The 23,189-nt window shown below is 34.9% G+C and overlaps 1 protein-coding gene and 1 long non-coding RNA gene across 15 annotated transcripts in view; both read left to right on the top strand.

The window, feature by feature from the left end:
* LOC116530294 overlaps positions 1-1,832 on the top strand; it is a 26,279-nt gene extending 24,447 nt beyond the window's left edge. Inside the window, exon 4 of the long non-coding RNA XR_004259929.1 lies at positions 175-1,832. This is a non-coding gene — a long non-coding RNA (uncharacterized LOC116530294). The remainder of the gene's footprint in view (positions 1-174) is intronic.
* Positions 1-23,189, top strand: part of KIF21A (kinesin family member 21A) — a 153,017-nt gene that overhangs the window by 62,322 nt on the left and 67,506 nt on the right. For all 14 annotated transcript variants that reach the window (XM_032248319.1, XM_032248322.1, XM_032248321.1 and 11 more), the window contains exons 2-7: positions 11,991-12,213; positions 12,341-12,523; positions 14,199-14,348; positions 15,077-15,211; positions 15,730-15,897; positions 19,420-19,535. In XM_032248319.1, coding sequence (XP_032104210.1) covers positions 11,991-12,213; positions 12,341-12,523; positions 14,199-14,348; positions 15,077-15,211; positions 15,730-15,897; positions 19,420-19,535 — 975 coding nt within the window. The remainder of the gene's footprint in view (positions 1-11,990; positions 12,214-12,340; positions 12,524-14,198; positions 14,349-15,076; positions 15,212-15,729; positions 15,898-19,419; positions 19,536-23,189) is intronic.

Below are 23,189 nucleotides of genomic sequence, written 5' to 3'. Positions count from 1 at the left end.
TGTGTTTGTGTGTGTGTGTCTGTATGCATTTAGGAAAGTATGGCCTGTTAATTGTTTATTTGCTGGGGGGAGGGCTTGTTAATTGTTCATTTGGCTTTTAAATACAAAAGTCTATTTGTATCCTGAGTCTTGTGGAGACTCTTTAGTTTGCCTTAGCAAGCATGACAGTGTAAGATATCAGAGTTGTTTTATATAACAAATTGAAGTGCACTATAAAATAATTTTAAAAATCTAAGTCTGCTAGATATACTGACAATGCCCCATCAGAGTAGTTTACTTTTTTTCTAAAATAAATGACCTGAGAAATTAAGACACATATACAACATTGCTCTTTCAAACATGACTAATGTTTTTATTTTATTGGCAATAAGATTACCTGTAATTGTTCTTATAATCATCACAATATAAAATTTTCGGAATTTTAGAGGTGATACTTGAGAAAACCTTAGGATCATCTTATTGCATCTCACTGTTTGCAGGAATTTTCTTTATGGCAATGGTTTTTAGGCATCTTTTTTGAATACCAAATTATCTTTTCTTAAAATAAAATATTACAAATATATTAGAGCTGAATTTTCTGTGCTTTAAGAGAATGATGAAAGACAGATTGATTCTCTACCTTCCACCTCCCGACCCCACAACTTGAGGTAACTTTTGGCAGAGAAGCTGAAAATCAAAGAAAGGTAATTTTTTACAAAGTTGATTGACAAGGCCAGACTTCTATTAACTGAAACAATCTCCAAATACCTAATTTTAAATTGCTCTGGGTGGAATTCAGTTTCTTGTGCTTTTATAAAGGAGGCCCCCATTTTCTTGCTTGCTTTTGTCTGGGGATTGTTCCCAGTTCTTAAATGTAGTCCTCCGTAGTTCACAACATAACAATTTGCTTTCTTCTTGCAATCCAGCAGAAATGTGTCTAATGCTTCACCTTCTTTAAAAGACTCACTTGTCTAATTAGATCAGGCTCACCCACGATGATCTCCCTTTGATTAACTCCAACAGGTTAGAGTCTAAATTGGAAGTAGTATCTCCTCATAATTACAGGTTCCACCACCACTGGAGCAGGAATTGTATGTGGGTATGCATCACTGGGGATAATTCTAATATTCTACCTACCACATTTTCCTTAAAAAATAAAATGTTCCTTGTAGTCTAATGTCTTGGCTTTGAGACAAGTGTTACGTGTGGTTTTTGGGAGATGACAGAATTTTGGCTTATTTTAGTGTTTGTGGTAGGAGTTTTTTTCCTTGATGGTAAAAATTGGTATCAATAACTTATGTTTGTTACCTAGGACCAGATTCTTAACCTGCACAATATAATCCATACTTTTCAAATGTTATTTTTATTGCTAGGCAGCAAGATGAAATGACAAGTCTTTTTTTTCTTCCCAGAATGATTATAAACACAAATAATATGCATCTGGGATCAAAGATGTATTGCTATCATTATAGAGCCCTAATGCTAGCTTTCTCCGTAATGAAATAGTTTAATAAAACATGTACTATTATGAAGAGTAGAATGAGACCCTTCCCTTTCCCAAAAGAACATATGTGGTTTTATTTAGAAAGTGGTTTACAGGAGAGTTTTGAAAATTCTCTATGTAATTGGTATAGGAGTATAATAAAAAAAATAGAAAGTACTGTAAACTTATTGACCTGAGAATGAGAGTCGAAATTATCATATAGTTATTACTTTTATTCTGAGATTACTTTTCCCTTTTACCCCTCCTCTCATGAATTTTCTCCTGCCCTTCTTTCAGTTTTCTTACTTTTTAAAATAAAAGATGGAATATCAATATGTTGCCCAAGCTAGCTTCAAACTTCTGGGCTCAAGTGGTCCTCTCCTCTCAGCCTCCTGAGTAGCTGGAGGTAGGTTTAAGCTACCACACTCAGTTTCCTTTAAGTTTTAAAAATGAAACTAAAGTGTTAAATCTTTTTTATTATGAGAATTTATAAAAGTAATTTGATCAACAAAGATGATACGTTATAAACTTTGCTTTATCGTTTATTACATATTTAACAATAGAGTCTATTGAAAACTCAGCTGTATCCAGGAAAGAGACTAGGTCAATTACTTGTTTATGAAAGGCTGGAGAATTGGAAGGACCTATATTCTAAGTCAAAATTGACTTCAGGAATGGGAGTGAAGAAAACGATGACACCGTCAGTGGTAGTGCTTTAAAAAAGCATTGTTAGGCCGGGCACCATGGCTCACACCTGTAATCTGAGCATTTAGGGAGGCCGAGGTGGGCAGATTGCCTAAGCTCAGGAGTTCGAGACCAGCCTGGGCAACACGATGAAACTCCCATAGCTACTAAAATACAAAAAATTAGCCTGATGTGGCAGTGTGTGCCTGTAGTCCTAGCTACTTGGGAGGCTGAGGCAGGAGAATTGCTTGAACTGGGAGGCGGAGGTTGCAGTGAGCCAAGATCACGGCACTGCACTCCAGCCTGGGCAACAGAATGAGACTCTGTCTCTTACAAAAAAAAAGCATTGTTACCATTTCCTGAGACTAACCTGATTTGGTCAAAATCTCGACAGGAAACAGATGATATATTGAAACGATAATTTAGGAGAGTGTGAGGGAGAACAGGCAGCCTCAAGGGAGGCAACAAGAGATGAGACAGTGCTCTCGTGTTCGTAACTGAAGGTGGATGGCTACACCACTAGCTATGGTATAAGAAGTGGCTGCCTAACAGGAGGTGTAGCCTTTGGGAGAGGGACAGGGCTCACCAATGGAACCTGACAGGGAAGGAATCAGGACAATAAATATCCTCATCTCATTTTTCTCCTCCCCTACAATGTTCTACTGATACCTCCCATTGCCGAGCTTCATTGGAAGCCCGAGGGCAAGGGAGCCCACTGTTGCTGCCCATGAATATCAGTCTCCCAGGGTACAGGGTAAGTTGAAAGGTGGGTGAAGGATCAATCTGGAGGAAGAAACTAAGAAATATTTGGTAGAGCTCTCTAGTATGTCTTTTGTGAGCCTTTTGGTAGTATCTTTCATTATGCAGAGACCAGAGTGAGTGTTCATTTTAGAGGTTAATGTAACTGGTATGCCTAATTAGGTGGTGTCTTAATATTCACAAAACTTGCCTAAATTCTAACAGCTTTTATGCTGGTGCTTCTGCCCCTAAGGACTGTGTCATAACTAGGGAAAAAATGCACTTCAAGAAGTTTTGCCTTTGTTTTTCCCAAACTGACTTTTTTCTCCCTTCTCAGTCTTGAAAATTTTAATCACCCTCCCAAACCCAAAAATATAGTTCCTGTGTGCAGCTTTTCTTGTTCCTCCCTCATTATCCTCTGATGAATCTTTATTCTGTTTATCCTTTGTATACAATATTCCATTGACCATATATTTAACCTTCTTATAGCTCTGCTACCTCCAACCATGATTACGCTCCTCAAGTTTTTGTTTTTATTTAAAACATTTTTTGTCTTACATACTGTTTGACATTTAGTAGCTGCTCCACAGGGCACTGTTGACCAAAGGTGGGTTTCCTGTGGGCCTTGGGTTATCAATATGCCACCACATACAGCCACCAGCATCAACAGAAATTTTATGAGCACTTTGGAAAATAGACAGATGGTTCCTGTTGTCATTGAAAGTAGTCTCTTCCCTCACTCCCTCAGTTTTGTGGGAGGAGAGGCTTTCTATTTCCAGGAGAAAGGCTAAAGAAAGCACCAGAGTTTCCAGAAGAATAAATTACAGTGATGCATAGGATTGAACTTTAATAAAAATCCAGAATTTGGCTATTTTCTTTTTTATTTTGTCAGCCCATGTGCATTATTTCAATGTAGTTCTTTGAACATCTGCCATTCAACAGAGAGTGGCACAATGTTACCCCCTGTGAATGATACTAGTTTCCTCAATTGAGAGAGAGCTTTTATCAGTGTGCTGTGTCCTTAGATGAACCATGGGATAAAAGGTAGAAGATACTAGTGTGGAGGTCAGAGGAAGATGGCATAATAGCTCATCATCCTATTTTTCCTGCTATTTCTAGTTAACCACTACAAAACTGTACTTGAGGGAAATAAATCTTTATTTTTCCAAGCGGTGGTGTAAACCAGAGACTGAGTAGTGTAGTCTGGAATTACAGCCAGAAGCATTAACTGTGTACACTGTATATTAAGGATTTTAATTGAAAATACATATATTTATGAATATCTGTTTATTAAGAATAAGCTTCATAAAGTTTATGAGTCCAGTGGACCACACAGAGATGAGGCAGTGGAATACAGAGCTAGTTATATAGATTAGGATAATATTTCTGGATTGCTTTTTACAGCTGTTCATCATTAATGGATTAAAAACAGGTTCTTTTCTTCATCTTTATCATTCATAAAAGTGTGTACTTCCTAGTCTCTGGAACACATTACTGTGCTTTACTGACTTTAGGCTTTTCACTGAATTAATAATCTCTTTAATGGAGTTACTGCGGTGTGTTTCTTTCTTGAATGCTTTGAAGAAATACCTTTCTCCTCATCAACCATCATTGTAATTAAAGATCCATTTGAGGAGAGGACTTTCTTTTTATGGACTTAGGTTGCTTATTATTAATGCAGTGCCTGATCTCTTAGGAAACAATTCAGCAAGTCCACAAATGGTCCAACAAGTTTTTATGGTGTGTTAGAAACTCTTTTCTAGAACAGAAGATGGAGAGTTAAAGTAGGGCAGATGCTTCCTTAATGTGGTATCTACTAACTGGAATGAACTAGAGGAGGATTAAAAAATGGACCAGAAAACCCCAGTGGCTCAGTTGTGATGACAAATGATAGCTGTTCTAATTTTGGGGAAATGGAAGAAATTTAGTAAGATGTAATTAACATCAAGAAATGAAATTGAACACCAGTAAGTAGCATCCAACATAATGATCATCCAAAACACCAATAAATAAGATAAAGAAAGGCAAAAGACCTGTACAGAGGATAGATTTATTGGTGTTCTATAGGAAGAACAAAGGTTACCAACATGCCAAGTGGGCTAGTTACAGATACGTGCAAGTAAAAGAACTACACAAAGTGGGAATCAGGTCAGATTATTAAGTAAACTGGAGAACTACCACAATCTTGTGGGGATGAGATCAGAATAACTCAAGCGAAAGAGGAGAGACAGTTTACAAAGACATTTAGATAATGGAAAAATTTGTCACATCTATGAAACCACTGATTAAGGACAATAGTACTTTCTAACAGGACAACAAATCAGCAATGGCTAGTGACAAAAAGGAAGACATGTTTTATGTTATTTCTCTTCTATTTGTAGGAAGAAATAACTTGACCAATAAATGAGCAAAAGAAAGGCTTATCCCTTGTGATGTTTTTAATAAAATGTGGAACAGAGGAATACAAGGGGTGGGAGTATAAGAGAATCTGAAAAGTACTACAAAAACCATATGCATTTAAAAATTTAAGCTAGATTGTTTGCATCCTTGGACTTAGATTATGAGTGATGTTGGCGCTAGTCTTGTAATTTTGAAAAAAAAAGTATAAGTTTCTGCACACATATGTTATAGGAAGTTGTAAAATTATAATAGCATGAACTTATTTATTTTCCTTTGGTCAGCATTCCTTCAGTAGCTACAAATCAGATTAGTCATTTGTCAACATTCTAGTCGCATTTAATTCAGTTTAATTAAACATAAGGACAAATTGTACCATAATAATTTAATCCCCTGCTTTAAACAGAGTTGTTACTGAGGACCTTAGTTCTATTCCTTCCTCAACAAAATTTCCTTACTGGTTATATGTCTATAGAAAAAAATGATAATAGTGTTAAAAGAATAAAAATTCTTATTTTGTTTTCTATTGTACCCTATACTGAAAAAAGTAGAGGGATGGTTGGGGCTTGATTATTTATTACTATGAAAAGGCTAATTTGAGGATTCTAACTTTTTATGAATGAATGTGTAAAGATATCCAGATTTATTGTCTTTGCATAGCAATATATGTATGTATATCTGTATGTATATGCATACGTGTATGCAGTAATGTTCATTGTTGTATTACATTTCTATTCATGACATAGGGGGTCTATATTTAATTTTCTTTGGGACTCAAGGTATCCAAAGGGTAATCTTAAAAATATAGCAAGAGTTTGGGGAGCCAAAGTGTAAGTCATGTATTCTTTGACACGTTGGAAGTCCCAAGTTGAGATGTTAGGGTGCCTCATGATGGAACTGGTTTGGAGAATTTTCAGGTGGTGTTGTAGCAGCACTTTATAGCTACATATTATCATTGCCACATATTATCTCATTTGTTCAAGATGCTATCATGTTGATATTGCAATAATATTACAATATTTAATAGATATTTTGTGGATAAGGAAATCGAGACTGAGAGAGTGACTTGCCAAAGGTCAAGCTGGTATGTGTTAAGATCTGTAAAAGGAGTGAGATTTCACTCTATTTACAAGCTAGCAAGCTAACCCATTACTGTATCATAAATAGTGGCAGAAGATACAAAACTCCTTATTAGAGACTAAGGACTTTTATTACTTATGGTACAATCAGCGATATGAGCTTCATGTTGATTTTACCTGGTTCTCCGTTCCCTCTCAATCCATTGGGGGCAGTGCTGATAACACCAATGGATTGATTATGAGAGCTGTGCAAGCAAGTGGGCATTGAGAAACATTGAGCTTATGGATTAACCACTGCTATAGTAAGTAGAAACAAGCCAGCTCTGTCATGAAGACATTACCCTGTCCTTCAAGTTTGCTTGTTGCAAACACAACCTTGAGAAATGACTCATGAAAAGAGCAGTCAGGGTCTTGCATTCTTGGCATACCCAGCAGGAATGTGCAGGAACTCTAAGGTTGTGGTCAATGGCCTCTTAATAGCAGTATGTGGCAGAATTAATGTATAAACTCAGTATTGCTAAATTTCATGACTAAAACTCTAGTTGAAAAGGTGGCAAGTATAAGCCTTTCCCCAAAAATGTTTTATTTAAAAATTTTTGTTTTATTTAGGATATCTCAAAACATGTCCTCTTGGCCTATTTAAATACATTCAATTACTAAAACCACTTTTGGTTATGCAAAGGCAAAGAACAGAAAGCAGGGCTCAGTTTTAAGACATTTCCTGAATCTAGCTTCAGAATTTCCCCTAATCTTCACTAATTCCTTCCACAACGAGTCCATGATAATGTTTTTATAAATGAAGTAGTTCTTTGCCCTATGTCCACAGCAGCATTTGTTATACAATAGGAATCGTGAAGAAATAAGGAACAAACAGCAGAAGTGCTGGTGGATAGTATGTGGGGGGGGGGAAAAGTAGTTTATTTCAACCTTTTAAAAGCCAGTATAGGGAAATTTTGGTTTATTTTTCTTTAAGGATTAATTAAAATAGAATTTAAACTTGGAATTGGTAAAGCCAAGTTCCCTATCTTACAGATTAGAAAACGGAGATGTAACATGGTTTAAATGCTTGTTCAAGAACAAGTTCCTAGTGACAGAGAACAGTGATATTATATTATTGTAATTATCATATATCATGCATTAATATACTATTTTCTTACCTAGTATAGTTTATAGGAGTAAGTCAGTGAACATTTGTAGATTATTTTAGGAATGAACGAGATATATTCTCTGTCTTCAAAGAATCATTTGCTAATGGAGAAATAAGAATTCAGTTTTTGTCCATAATTGTTTTTCTTTAAAAAGCAGTTTTAAATACATCTAGTTGTAGAATAATACATTTTTAAAAATCTACTTGGCTTTGTTATTTCTTAGTGTCAGTCAGTTTGATTAACATTAGTTAATCCAAACGTTAATACTGATGATTTCTTAGTGTTGAGATTAGATGCGTGTGTTTAATGGTCTTATTATTTTACATAAAAATACTGAGAAAGAAGATATTTCAAAATATCCAAAGTTGTAAATATTATATTTACCATTTTCTCTTTTACATAAGATTAGGCATATTTTGTCTATATTATATCCTGAAGTAAAAGTTTTGAAATCCAGGTTTGTAGCTAGGTTTCAAACTCGGCAATCATAAAGCAGATGAATTGGCTTGGGTTGGGTGTTCATATGAGAATTCTTGACTTGAGTATTAATTTAGGGATTTGGAGATTTAAAAATACTAATTTTTGAAAAGGAATTAAAAAAGTGAACATATCCTTAGTCTTTAAAGTATAGTCAGCTTCCAGTTCATCTGCTTGTGTGGGACACCATTCCCTCCTAGGTGTGACTTTCTCAGACCTGCTGGAAAATTGCCACTGCTTGGATCCAGGAGAAAAGCTTCCACCATCTTGTTAGCTTTTAAAATCACTCTCTCTGCTCCATCCGTGTAAATGGATGAAATTGTGCATCACCCATGACATCTATCTTGTCATTAGCAAGAATAATAACCAGATGAGTAGAGGTTAGGAGAGTAAGTTAAAGACATTCTGAGTGACATTACCATTCTAAAATTGGCTATCATATCTGCAATTCAAATGGCACCTGGTTTTTCTTTGTTATGTCGAAATGAAATTTAACTTTAATAAGTTAGCCTATGGTTATAATCACTTACCTAAAATTAATGGCACACTGATATTAAGTAGTAGCCCAATACTCCTTTTCATTAGAGAGTTATGTTTATTTTTACCTTTTTTATTACATAGGATTTATTAAACTGCACAGAGTAGTATAGCAGCCATAAACCTGGTAGAAAAAGCAGAGATCTGGAGTTAATGAGGTAGCTTTCAGGAGAGAGAACAGCCTGAGTGCAGATAGAACTTTATGTTGAAATGCAAAGTTTGTGTGAGCTTCTGAAAGAAGTGATATCAAAAGAGATATGTTCAGGCAGGTTAAGGAGATGGGAATTGGAAGGGTGGAGAAGAGTGTCTAGGAAAAAGGAATAATGTAGTTAGAAGCATAGAAACAAGAGAGAGCATAGCTGGTAATGAAACTGCTTAAAATAAACCATCACCACTGCTACCAAACGAAAATTCTTGAATGCAAAGACGGAGCATGGCAAAACAGAGGGATTTAGAGATGAACTCAAGGGTTTTATGCAGGGTAGTGAGCTGACCAACTTCCTGTTTTACAAGTTACTGATATTACAGTATGTGGAACAGGTTGGTGAGGGCAAGAGTTGACACAGGAAGACTGGTTAGAAGACTTTTGCAATATTCTAAGTAAGAGTTAATGATGACCTTCATTAGGGTGGTGTTGATGGGGAAGAAAATAACTTGGCGGGCTGATGTATTTCAGAGAGAAGTAATAGCCCTTAGATTAGAGAGGTGGAATAGGGAAGAGGGAGGAAGTGACATCAAATTGACATTGTTTCTGATTCTCCCAATTCTGGCATGGCAACTATCAAGATGGTGATTTTTCCTAAAGAGGACTGGGCTTTTTGCTGTAGTTTCCTTCACATAACTAAATAAAGTGAGATAGGAGAAGAGGAGTTTGGGAAAAAAAAATTATTAATTTAGAGAAATACCACTCATCTAGAATATGTGGAACCAGAAACCCAAAGCTGCTACTACCATGGGCTGTTTTTATAGTCTGTGTGCATAGCTACAAGAAATTATGAGAAATTCTTTATTTGCTATAATATTTAATATGTATTACAGTACACAAATATTATTTCCAGCATTCCCTTTTCTATGATGCAGTATCCTACAGTTAAATAGTGTTAGATCTAAAAGGAATCTTGGAAATTATAGTTTTCCCCTACAGTTGAGGAAGTTGATGCTCTGAGAGAAGACCACATGATACGTATGGAATGACAAGTAGTAAAACTCTGGTTTACTGCTGGCCACTCCATTGCTCTTGCCTCATTACCTGGATAGCTCCACATTGATTAGTACATTCCATTACAGCAAACAAACAAAGCTGAAGACTTTATTAAAGAAAAATACCAATATTATAGGGGAGAAAAAATAATTGCATATTCTTTACTTAACACATATTATTCACAAAACATATTTTGTGGGTATACAAAATTCTATTTTAGAAAACCAGGTTTGCAGAAATTCAATCCTCCCTTTCTATTGTCATTCCTATTCTTCCTATTGAATTTTATTTTGATGAATTGGAAAGAGTTAAAGTTAGGTGATCTAGTCTTGGCTTTATCTCGAATAAATAGATGAACTTGTTTTACCTCTATTGACCTGAGGTTTTTTTTTATTATTATTATTTCAGAAAATAAGGCTATGAGACCAGATTCCTTTAAAATCTGTTCCTTGACCTATCTTGATCATTTTATATTTTTCTTTTCTTTCTTTTTTTTTTTTTTTTTTTTTTTTTTGAGGGGGTTTCTTTCTCTCTGTTGCCCAGGCTGGAGTGTAATGCCATGATCTCAGCTCACTGAAACCTTCACCTTCTGGGTTCAAGCAGTTCTCCTGCCTCTGCCTCCAGAGTAGCTGGGATTACAGGCTACACCACCGTGTCAGGCTAATTTTTGTATGTTTAGCAGAGACGCAGTTTCACCATGTTGGTCAGGCTTGTCTGAAATTCCTGACGTCAAGCAATCCGCCTGCCTTGGCCTCCCAAAGTACTGAGATTATAGGCATGAGTCACCATGTCTGATTTCATTTTATATTTTTCATTTGTGGTTATCTTGCCTTTCTTCCTTAAATGACTTCTCTTTCTCCATGGCAAGTAGGGAATCTCTTTAAAAACTTAGGTACAGTAAGTGAGTAGTAGATATTCCAGGATGGTCTGTCCTGTTTATAGAGCATACAGAATAGGACTAGATTTTGGTTCTGTTATAAACATATTTTCATATTTACTTTTATTCTTTGAAAATCAGTTTTGAAATTTGAGAGAGAAGTCGGAACAGGAAGGTGTTGGATTCAAGTGGATGGGTGGCGATGTGGGGTGGGTGTAGTGCAGTGGACTTCCAAGTGGAGGAAAGACAAACTCATAAAAATGCACTACATTTTGGAGAGAAGATATTAGAACTTTCACTAATATTTATTTTTAATTTATTTATTTTAAAAATTCTGCTTTTGTATATACAGTTGACCCTCCATGTTCATGGGTTCCACAACCACAGATTCAACTGACTGGATTGAAAATATTCAGAAAAATTAATGGATTTTTGCATCTGTACTAGATGTGTACAGACGCATGTCTGTATCACTATTCTCTAAACAATGTAGTATGACAACTATTTACATATCATTAACATTGTATTAGGTATTATAAGTGATCTTATCACTATTCTCTAAACAATGCAGTATGACAACTATTTACATATCATTAACATTGTATTAGATATTATAGGCGATCTGGAGATGATTTAAAATATACTGGAGAAAGTGTGTAAGTTAGATGTGAATACTACATCATTTTATGTCGGGGACTTGAACGTCTTTGGATTTTGGTGTCCATAGGGAGTTGTGGAACCAATCCCTCATGGATACTGAGAGATGACAGTATTTCAATATATGACAAATCAATATAGTAGAACATGAATATTATTTATAAATGAATAGATATATATTGTGGGAATTATAACATGCTTAAACATGTTACGCTGACAGAACACAATGGTCAAATAAGTTCAGAAACCACTGGTGAAGTGTTAGCAAAAGAGATGAGTAAAGGGCATCAAGACATTAAGATAAATACATGTCCTTGCTTTTTTATTTTTCCATATTATTATCACTGGAAATAAAGAGAAAAAATCTAAAACAATAATAATATCAAGAAGCATTTTAGTAGCAGAATTTATTGGACTGAATGTCGACCTCTTACAGAGTTTATAAGAAGTATTCACTTGGATAAGTATCTAATTTTAAGATAAATTTTACTTTTCTTCATGATTTTGGGGAATTGTTAAGTAACTCATTAGGATTAAGTAAGTCATCTCATATATTGAAATTTGTTGATTATAATTCAATTTATTTATATTTTTCAACTGAATAAGCAGCAGGTTAATTACATTAGTGTTTTAAAAAAGATTTTGCCAAGAATTTTTAAGTCCTATTTTTTGAGAGGTTTTTTTTTTTTTTGCCATTTATTTTATTTTTTTCTCTTCTGATGATTTCTCACAGAATAAGACCACAGCTTGCCAAAGAGAAGATTGAAGGATGCCATATTTGTACATCTGTCACACCAGGAGAGCCTCAGGTCTTCCTAGGGAAAGATAAGGCTTTTACTTTTGACTATGTATTTGACATTGACTCCCAGCAAGAGCAGATCTACACTCAATGTATAGAAAAACTAATTGAAGGTTGCTTTGAAGGATACAATGCTACAGTTTTTGCTTATGGACAAGTAAGTGCCATATTATTTTTGTAGGAGTTGCAACTTTTCAGAAACATCAATTCAGTTGTGTTTTCATTTTTGTTTCTTAAGGTTATGTTAAGGTTGAACACTAATCTTTCTCTGTTCTTTTGTTTAGACTGGAGCTGGTAAAACATACACAATGGGAACAGGATTTGATGTTAACATTGTTGAGGACGAACAGGGTATTATTTCTCGAGCTGTTAAACATCTTTTTAAGAGTATTGAAGAAAAAAAACACATAGCAATGAAAAATGGGCTTCCTCCTCCAGATTTTAAAGTCAATGCCCAATTCTTAGAGGTAATAATCCAATTTGGCATTAATTTCTTTTAAATTTTGTTCTCATAGACCATAAGTACTTAGGATTTTATACTGTTGGCTTCTCAGTGCCTTGTATATAGTACTCAATAAATGTTGTTTGAGTAAATTAACATTAGATAATAGAAATAAGTTTTCCTTACTTGTAGGAAGTGATGTTTAAGATTATAAACACTTGACCAGTATCTATAGAGTAAAATAACAATTAATATTGTTTATTTAAGAGCCTCTTTTTTTTTGGAGATAAGAGTCTCACTCTGTCACCCAGGCTGGAGTGTAATGGCACCATTTTGGCTCACTGCAGCCTCCACCTCCTGGGTTCAAGTGATTCTTGTGTCTTAGCCTCCTGAGTAGCTGGGACTACAGGCGTGCTCCACCACGTCCAGCTAACTTTTGGTAATTTTAGCAGAGATGGGGTTTCACCATGTTGCCTGGGCTGGTCTGGAACTCCTGGCCTCAAGCGATTCTCCCACCTCACCTTCCCACAGTGCTGGAATTACAGGTGTGAGCCCAGCTTTCTTTTTATTAATAGATAAAGGTCAATTACTGTTGTAATTTAGACAGGTTTACAAAGTGGTAGGAACTTAATGACTACAGCCAAAAGTAGGGGAAATATGTGAGAGATAATAGGTCTGAGGTTGTAGTGTTTATCTGGTGGAAGAAATTTTATCCTTTCGTAGGAAGACGGATGTTTTGATGTAATATCCAAAGGTTGTGGTGAGTTCAGATTAATTTAGGCCATCTAGTCTCATAGAAGGAAAATAACACTAAGGACACCTAGGATTTGAGCAATATTGCACTTAGGTGGACGGTGGCATAATTCTGGGTTCTTGGTACAAAGAGTATTTAGTCTAAATTACCTAATCAATGGGCTAATCATTTTTGTCATTGATCAAACATTTTACTCAGCATTATTTAGTGCAAAATAGAAAAATTAGTATCAGTTTTTTTTACTGCTGGTTTTAATGGATATTCTTGTTTAGTAAAAACCAAAGAGAATGTAACTATGTATTTCTAAGGAAAGTAAAAGATGGTAGAATAAGAAAAGAAACTTATTCTATCTTCCCTTTCACCCTCCAAAATGTTGTTAGGCATTGTAACTTTAAAACATACTGATAGAAAAATAGGTGTGTATATCCTGTTCTAAGGAGTTATCTGGGTTTTTTCAGCCACTCTTGATACAGAAACACTAATACTGTTGCTGACTTTGCAAACATGCTAAGTGTTAATCTTTCAATGTGTTAAGAAAGGTTTCAGGGCAATAGGAAATATGCTTTTAGCTCAAGTAGTAAAAATTCTTCAAATATTCTGAACCTTAAGATTTGTCTGCTTTTGGCACATGTTTCTAGGGTTTGCCTGTATTTGCAAATATTTGATTATCTCTTGCAAAAGATTAGTAGATCATTTTAGCTAGTCCTCAACCCATTAGTCATGATTAAGTCACTTCCTATTCTTACTCTTGTAAATAAATCTGGCATTTACTTATAATTGTTATAATAATTGCCTCATTCATTTTCATGTGTTATTTTGAAAAAAATGTGTAATTTTAAAGAACTTTAAAATTTTGTATGAAGGAAAACATTGTGTAATGTGTTATTATAACAACTACCCAGACAATTTCTGCTAAAATTAGATTTCTAATGTTTCTTTTTGATAGCTCTATAATGAAGAGGTCCTTGACTTATTTGATACCACTCGTGATATTGATGCAAAAAATAAAAAATCAAATATAAGAATTCATGAAGATTCAACTGGAGGAATTTATACTGTGGGCGTTACAACACGTACTGTGAATACAGAATCAGAGGTAATATTTATGTTGTAGTTAAAACAGCACAGTTGGCTTTATTTAAATAGTCAACTTTGCTGATAGTCTGCTTGAGATCAAGATATGAAATTTGTATCCTGAAGCATGACATGGAATTAAAATCTTGTCTTATTTCCCCATTTTAAAAAAATCAGGGTATTAGTGTAAAAATATCAAGGTTATGATAAAGCAAGCATATTTGTCATAGTGTCAAAAGAATCTAAGGCAATTTATGAATAGTTTTCATTCATAGCTAGAGAAAGAGGGTCAGACAACTGATGGTGAAGGATGAGACCACAATCCTTTTGTACTTTTTGCTTTAACCTATGTAGAACTGTATCATGGATCCTAAAGAGAGATTGTTAAGAAAAATTACAAAAAAAAAAAAAAATTTAAGGGAAGATAGAGAAGAGCCTGAATAATTCAAGTTATTGCTCAGTTTGTACCAAAGTGTTCTACTGTAACAGTTTTGGAATGGAAACTGCAAATGTCAGCAAATGGCAAACAATGGAATCTCAGTGTTTTCCTCTATTTAAAAAATAATACACTATTATACTGAGAAGTTAATCTCAAAAAGTGCCTGTAACTAAACTAATAATGTGAAAATCCACATCTTTTATATCCCTTAATATGGTGGGTTTTTGGCCATTACCTCAGACTTTGGATTGTATAGCATCTTGTTTAAGTAATTGTTTAAGTAAAGTCCTTTGTTTCTTCTGCCTTACCAGATGATGCAGTGTTTGAAGTTGGGTGCTTTATCCCGGACAACTGCCAGTACCCAGATGAATGTTCAGAGCTCTCGTTCACATGCCATTTTTACCATTCATGTGTGTCAAACCAGAGTGTGTCCCCAAATAGATGCTGTGAGTTATTACTTCTAATTTCTTAAACTTTTAATTTTTATCTCCCTAAACCACATGACTCCTGTGAGAATGTGTTTCAGCCAAATTCTCTTCACTTAGTCATTCTTTTTTCCAATTTCCTCTTCTGATCCTATTTAAGTTGAAGCCGGTCAGCCATGTAAGATCTTGAAATAAAAAATTGTATATATGTCTGCAAAACCAAAAAGCATGTTGTGGCCATATGGCGTTTGATGTCATCACCTGAGACCCTTTACTTTTGTGGATTATATGCTATAGGTTTCCCTTCATTAGCATATGCATAGCCTCAGTTGATAATAGTTGACTTCTGACTGTTTAGCTTTTCTCTGACTTTAAATTTCTAAATGCCAGCAGACATTTTTGAATTTATTATTTATTTGGCCTTATGTCTGTTTCTTTGGTTGTGTCTATATGTCTACATGAGATGAATGCAAGATAGGTTTGGAGGATATTTAATATCACATTAATAAAATGTTTTCAATTATTTTTCTTAATTTCAGGACAATGCAACTGATAACAAAATTATTTCTGAATCAGCACAGATGAATGAATTTGAAACCCTGACTGCAAAGTTCCATTTTGTTGATCTCGCAGGATCGGAAAGACTGAAGCGTACTGGAGCTACAGGCGAGAGGGCAAAAGAAGGCATATCTATCAACTGTGGACTTGTAAGATTAAGGCTTTGTGCTGTGAATATATCAGAGCTTTTCTATTGTCTTTTTGTCTTTTGTAATATGTAATACCCATAAGGAAATCCTTCAGACACTGAACTGAGAAATGAAAATTATAGAAAAATTATTAGTAATGCACTGAATCTCTGATCTCACATTGTAGGCATTTTTCTTTTTTTAATATTACAGATTATCTTCATGTATGTAAATTTAGTTGTACTAAAATTTATATGTGCAGAAAATTATATATATATATGTGCAAATCATTTGAAAAATTATTTCCACATTTAATAATATATTGCCAAAATTAAATTATTTATTTATTTATATCTTTTATTTTTTTTTTAAACAGAGTCTCACTTTGTCACCCAGGCTGGAGTATAGTGGCGTGATCACGGCTCACTGAAGCCTTGACCTCATGGGTTCAATTGATCCTCCCACTTCAGCCTCCCTAGTAGCTGGGACCACAGGCAAGCATTACCAAACCCAGATAATTTTTGCATTTTTTGTAGAGATTGGGTTTTGCCACATTGCCCAGTCTGGTCTCAAACTTCTGGGCTCATGAGATTCACTCATCTCAGCCTCCCAAAGTGCTTGGGTTTACAGGCACCAGCCACTGTACCTGGCCCAAAATTTAATATTAAGTTATTTCATGGGTGAAGACCTTCAAAGTAGCCTTTTGATAACATTTTGTGGCAGTCATTTTATTAACATTGGAAATTATAATAAAATTTTTTTATTTAAAAAGTAATGACTTTTTAAAAACAATAATTTTTCTAGATTATTTTAAGAATTAACTTTAATACCATGCCACCTAGTGGTATTTTGATTGGAAAACTCCTTGTGATTTAGTTAGCATAAACCTTCATTATAAGGAAGAAAATATTTTAGAGCAAATTTTTGTGTATTAAATTTTTTTTTATTATCTTCATTAAAAAACTGACATTTGTGCCTGCACAAAAGTAATGGCATCTCTAAATTTCTGCAATGCCAATAGCATCAGAGTTGTAACCACCCAATGGATTTCTTTTGCCCGCTACCCAGATAGAGCTGATTAATCAAGATGGGAATTGCAGTAGAGAAAAAGTTTAATGCAAACAGAGCCAGCTAAATAGCAGAGTGGAGTTTTATTAAATTAGTCTCTCTAGAAATCCAGAGACTATAGTTTTTTAGAGTATAATTTGACAAATGAGGGGGCTAAGGGAGTGGGGAGTGGAGGTTGAAATCATAGGTGGTCTAAGTGGGTTCTTCTTGCTGTCTTCCGTTTCTGGGTGGGATTATAGAACTAGTTGAGCCAGATTATCAGTCTGTGTGGCACCAGCCGCTGCATTAGAATGCAGGGTCTGAAAAATATCTCAAATACCAATCTTAGGTTTTACAATAATGATCTTATCCATAGGAGCAGTTGGAGAGGTTAGGAATCTCATGGCCTCTGGCTGCATGACTCTTAAATCAATATTTTTAATCTTGTGGCTAATTTTTAGTTTTGCAAAGGTGTGCTGATCCTCAGGGAAGAAGAAGGTTTGTTTCAGGAAAAGGCTGTTATCATCTTTTCAAAATTCTTTAAACTATAAACTAAATTCCTCCTATAGTTAGCTCAGCCTATGCCCAGGAATGAACAAGGGCAGTTTAGAGATTAAAGGCAAGATGGAGTGGATTAGGTTAGATCTCCCTCACTGTCATACTTTTCTCACTGGTACAGAATATGTCGTGTCTGCTTTCCTCCCATTAATCACCCCCCAGCATTTTCTCCTATATCATTATGACCCTTCTGTGTGGAAATTATTAACCAAGGCTAATTAGAGACAGCCAGACCTTCCAACTCTAATACTCATCTTTATGGTCCAACCATGTGGGTAAATGTTGTGTAAAAGGGCATGCCTGGATTCTGGACTTTGCGTATTGTTTTGAGTTTCTTAGGAGATAAAATCATTGTGGTGGTTACATTCATGCTCTCAGGAAAAGACAAAAGCCATTGCTTTGTTTTCCTCTTTAGGTTCTTGAAGCATGTTGAGACAATATCTAGTAGAGTTTCAATATAACCATTGCTTATGCCAAAAGCCACTCTGAAAAGAGGGAACTATGACAAAGTGTGATCCTGTTGCCACTCCCTGCATGATCTCTTATTTCTCTTAACAAAGTCATGATTGTAGATGTTTGCATTACTGATTGCTAGTGTGAACAACATTTTGGATAATGTTTATCTTGTAGGTAATAATTCAGTGACAGTAGGAAAAACAGCAGGGTGGCTGGAGGCATGACTACAGAGTTCTGTAATTTGGCTAGTTTTTAAATAATTGGATGCTAACACATATCTTATTGTATTTGTTTCTTTTCCTTTTTAATTTTTATTTATTTATTTATTTTGGAGATAGAGTCTCACTCTGCCACCCAGGCTGGAGTGTAATGGTATGATCTCAGTTCACCACAACCTCTGCCTCCCAGGTTCAAGTGATTCTCCTGCCTCAACCTCCTGAGTAGCTGGGATTACAGGCACATGCCACCATGCCTGGCTGATTTTTGTATTTGCAGTAGAGATGGGGTTTTACCATGTTGGCCAGGCTGGTCTCGAACTCCTGACCTCAGGTGCTCCACCTGCCTCAGCCTCTCAAAGTTCTGGGATTACAGGGGTGAGCCACCATGTGTGGCCTGTCTTATTGTATTTCTATGGATGGATATATTTCCACAGGAATACCTTGTTCAGAGAAATCATACTGATTTTTTAATTGTAATTAAAAAGATTTTCTTTTCTCATAGTGAAATGTATTGTAAAATGAAAGTTTTCATCAAACTGTTAAACTAACTTTTTATTTTTTTCATTGAGTTGAGGAAAAGAATTTGTAACATGGACAATTTTCTGGAGACATAGCCTGATGCTGTGATAATTCTAGGGATAACTAAAGTTGTCAATCTTATAATATTTCTATTTTGAAAGAAAAATCTCTGAATAAGGCCGGGTGCAGTGGATTATGCCTATAATCCCAGCGCTTTGGGAGGGATTACCTGACATCAGGAGTTTGAGAAGAACCTGTCCAACATGGTGAAACCCCATTTCTACTAAAAATATAAAAATTAGCTGGGCATGGTAGCAGGCCCTGTAATCGTCAATACTCGAGAGGCTGAGGTAGGGAGAATCACTGGAGCCTGGGAGGTGGAGGTTGCAGTGAGCCAAGATCACATCACTACACTCCAGCCTGGGCAGTGGAGTGAAACTCTGTCTCAAAAAAAAAAAAACAAAAAACCTCTGAATAGAAGTTTAAGCATTTGTGAGTTATGGATATGTGTGTTTATATATACCATATATAGTACTAAAATATACATATGGTATTATATATAGTACTAATATATATATGTACTAAATTTTTAGTACTGTTGGTTATAGATGTAAAATAACACCAAACACAAATATTCTGAATTCTATTATGTCCCTATATTATTTTCTATCAGCTTTCTTTATTTAAAAGTGTTATAATTAGTAAATGTGTATCATTTTGCTGTCTTTCTTTCTCTTTCTTTTAGTTGGCACTGGGCAATGTAATAAGTGCTTTGGGAGACAAGAGCAAGAGGGCCACACATGTCCCCTATAGAGATTCCAAGCTAACAAGACTACTACAGGATTCCCTTGGGGGTAACAGGTATGCATAGATTATTATCCTCTACTCAGAGTTTTGATTATTCATTATCCTCTACTCAGAGTTTTGATTATTCATTATTAAGTAAACTTACAAGGTGATTTATAAGAACTGCTTTTATTATAAAGCAAACTAATAGGATGAGGAACTAATCCTTATTAAGAACCTCAAATGTGTAATTTTGTATGTTATTTCACATAATCTTTCTAGCATCCCTTGAGGTGTAGGTATTATTCTATTTTCTAGATAAGGAAAATGAAATATAGAGAGATTAGGTAATTTATTCAAGGTCACTTAGCTTGTATATTAAGTCAATAGTATGGGGACTTTCTCTATTATCATAGTTTCTGCTTTAAGTACTTAGCACAGAGTAGATACCTAATAAAATTTTGTTGAAAAAGCAAATACTGTTTTCTAAGTAATTACAAAGTAATTAAAATATTATTGGTACTTTTTTGTACAGTCTTCTAAAAATTCAAATTTTTTTTATAAGTGGGAAAATTTCTTAATGTCCTCTGAATGAAATACAGTGTTGGCTAGTTATTTGCCAATATCACTGACATTCTTGCTTTCTCTTACCTTGCACCATTCTGATATGTTTCATCAGCTAAACACTTGTTTTTTTGGTAATGTATTCCCCTCTGTAAACATGTTGGCTTTACAAATGGAAACAGTTTTGGCATTTAAATTCAATCTTAGCACAATTCAACAAGTTAACAACAACCACAGTGTATCTATTTTAGTGTTAGCAATAATCTAACATCATATTTACTGAAAAGATTGTTAGATGCTAAACAATGAATCTAATATTTAAGCTCACAAAAGTTTCTTTTTAAACAACTGTTAGTTTGTTAGTGCACTGTCATAAATAAGTGGCTGAGACTGGATAATTTATACAGAAAAGAGGTTTAATTGGCTCACAGTTCTGTAGGCTCTACAGGAAGCATGATTCTGGCATCTGCTTGGCTTCTGGGAGGCCACAGGAAACTTACAGTGATGGCGGAAGGCAAAGTGGGAGTGAGCACTTCACATGGCTGGAGTAGGAGGACGGAGCGGGAGGGCACACGCTTTTAAACAACCAGATCCCCTGAGAACTCTATCATGAATACAGTTCCAAGAGGGAAATTGGTCCCCAACATCTAATCACCTCTCACCAGACCCTACCTCCAGCATTGGGGATTACAATTTGACATGAGATTGTGCAAGGGCACAGATCTAAACCATATATACAACTATTATCCGAATAATTTTGGATAATATGAAATCAATTTAAGTTTATAATCCATTTGGTTTAGAAATAAAGTTCTGTTTTGTAGAATACAACATTGTCATTTTTATGTTTCTTCCCTTTATGTAATATTGGCATTTGTCTTAACTCACATCTTTTCCAGCACATCCTACGTCTGGAAGCAGTTTTCTTTCTACTATCACGTATTTCCTGCTTGTGTTCTACATTTTCAGTTTGATCTTCGGTATTAAGAGGGGTCTTATTATAACAATAAAAATTTTCATTTTTTTGGCCAAGTGTAAATTTTTTCCGGTTTTCTAAATTGTAGCTTTTCCTTGTTTTATTTCTTAACTATAAAACAAAGCAGAGATTATAAATGTCATCCCCTTACAAGTTAAATCTTGAAAACTTTGATACTTTTAAAAGTTTCCTTGCCTTGTAAATAATCTAAGATATTTTCACTGTCAGTCTTGAATTTCTGTTGAGTTTTAGACAGGCAATAGCTAAATAGTCTCGTGTTCCTCATCCATTTCCTTAATGGGTGGTAACCCCTCAAAGAAGATTACCCCTTCTAATTCCTTTCTTTGTGTGCCTCAATTTTTGCTTAAAATTTTAGGATTGCATTCCTAATGCAAAAGCACTGTACTTTGTGTAAGCCTTGGAGAGCAAAATATCTTCATTTTTTGAAGTGTATACAAATTAAGCTTAAAAGAAAAATGAGACCAAGGATATTTTTGAAAATGAGCTCCATATGTTTATGTGCATAATTTAGTGTCTTTTTAAAAATCGACCTGGCTTTTTTACATTTATAGTGTTTAATATAACATCATAAGCAGTTTATGGCAACAATTCTGGAAAATACAGTAAAGTATAGAGCATGAATAACAATCAGTCATATTTCTAGCCAGGCGGGGTGGCTCATGCCTATAATCCCAGTACTTTGGAAGGCCGAGGTGGGCAGTTCACCTGAGGTCAGGAGTTCAAGACCAGCCTGGCCAACATGGCAAAACCCCGTCTCTACTAACAAAAACAAAAAAAATTAGCTGGGCATGGTTCTGTATACCTGCAATCCCATCTACTTGGGAGGCTGAGGCAGGAGAATTGCTTGAACCCAGGAGGCAGAGGTTGCAGTGAGCTGAGATCATGCCACTGCACTCCAGTGTGGGTGACAGAGCGAGACCGTCTCAAAAAAAAAAAGAAAAAAAAATTAATTATATTTCTAATACCTAGAAGTAACTACTGCCAACATTGTGATGTATTTTCTTACAGATGTATAACTTAATTTGTAAGATGCATAGTATACAACATAATAAAATATTTAAATAATATATTTTCCTTTAAAACAGAATTGTGGTTTTTGTGTGAACTTTTAAAATAAATAGCTTTAATATTTTCTTTGAGTTTTTCATAAATAGAATCATTCTTGAAATTTATACATTTTGGGTTTTATTTAATATACGACCTTTTCCCTGTATAGTTGATCCTAGTCTGTTTCTCTCTATCTTGACTTTCACTATCCTTCTTAAGCCTGTGATCCAAGTGCTTCTCAAAGTATTTGTTAGAGGCGAGTCCTTCCCCTATTTCCAATTCGTGGTGGGTTAATATTGTTCGTGACCATACAGAGCTTGTCCCATTTGTGACTCCCCATGGGAGTTTGAAAACACTTGATCTGATCTATATTCAGTGACAGGAGGTCATTGATTACAGGAAGTTCAAGTGTTGTAGAAGTTTCTAAAGTGCTTACTTGCAATTTCTGCACTACTTTAAACATTTTTTATAAAGAAGTGGGAAATAAATGTATGTACCTGTGCTTACTCAAAGTGTTATGGGTCAAAGAAGGCTAATATATATTTATTTTTCTCAATTTTACCTAAGTAAAAATAATTTGCAGACTGGCATTAGACTGGGGACCACACTTCAAGTTGCCCTATTCTCTAATCAACATCCATAATCCTCATGCTTACTGAATTACCTTATTTTCTTTATCAAAAGAGAAAACTAAAATGGCATGAATTATTTTTAACTTTCTGACCCCCAGTAAATATTATGTACACATGACACACACCACAAACAATTGTTAATGACCTAATATTGGTTTAAATGTTGTGTTATATGTTTAGAAATACACTGATAAATAACACTTGATAATCCCTGTCCTTTAAGAATTTAAAATGTAAGAGTTTTGGGGTCTATAAAATTTCAACATAATAATAATAATATAATGAATGCAAAAGAGATATGCAAAAGGTGTGAGGAAGCAGAAAGGGTACAGACAAACTGAGGATTCAGTTCTTGGATTAGGTGATACCTTAGTTGGTTATTAAATAATAGTAACAGTAAAAGTAAACAAGAATTGTAGGAAAAAGATGTGGAATGGGAACTCTTTTAAAAGGGTACCTACAAGTACTGTGTTGAGGTTATTGTAGAAA

This window comes from Sapajus apella, unplaced genomic scaffold (assembly GCF_009761245.1).
Source record: "Sapajus apella isolate SASKATOON/1434 unplaced genomic scaffold, GSC_monkey_1.0 scaffold66, whole genome shotgun sequence".
NCBI lineage: Eukaryota > Metazoa > Chordata > Mammalia > Primates > Cebidae > Sapajus > Sapajus apella.
Note: the sequence above shows the minus strand (reverse complement) of the source record. Positions and strands in the feature narration are given on the sequence as shown.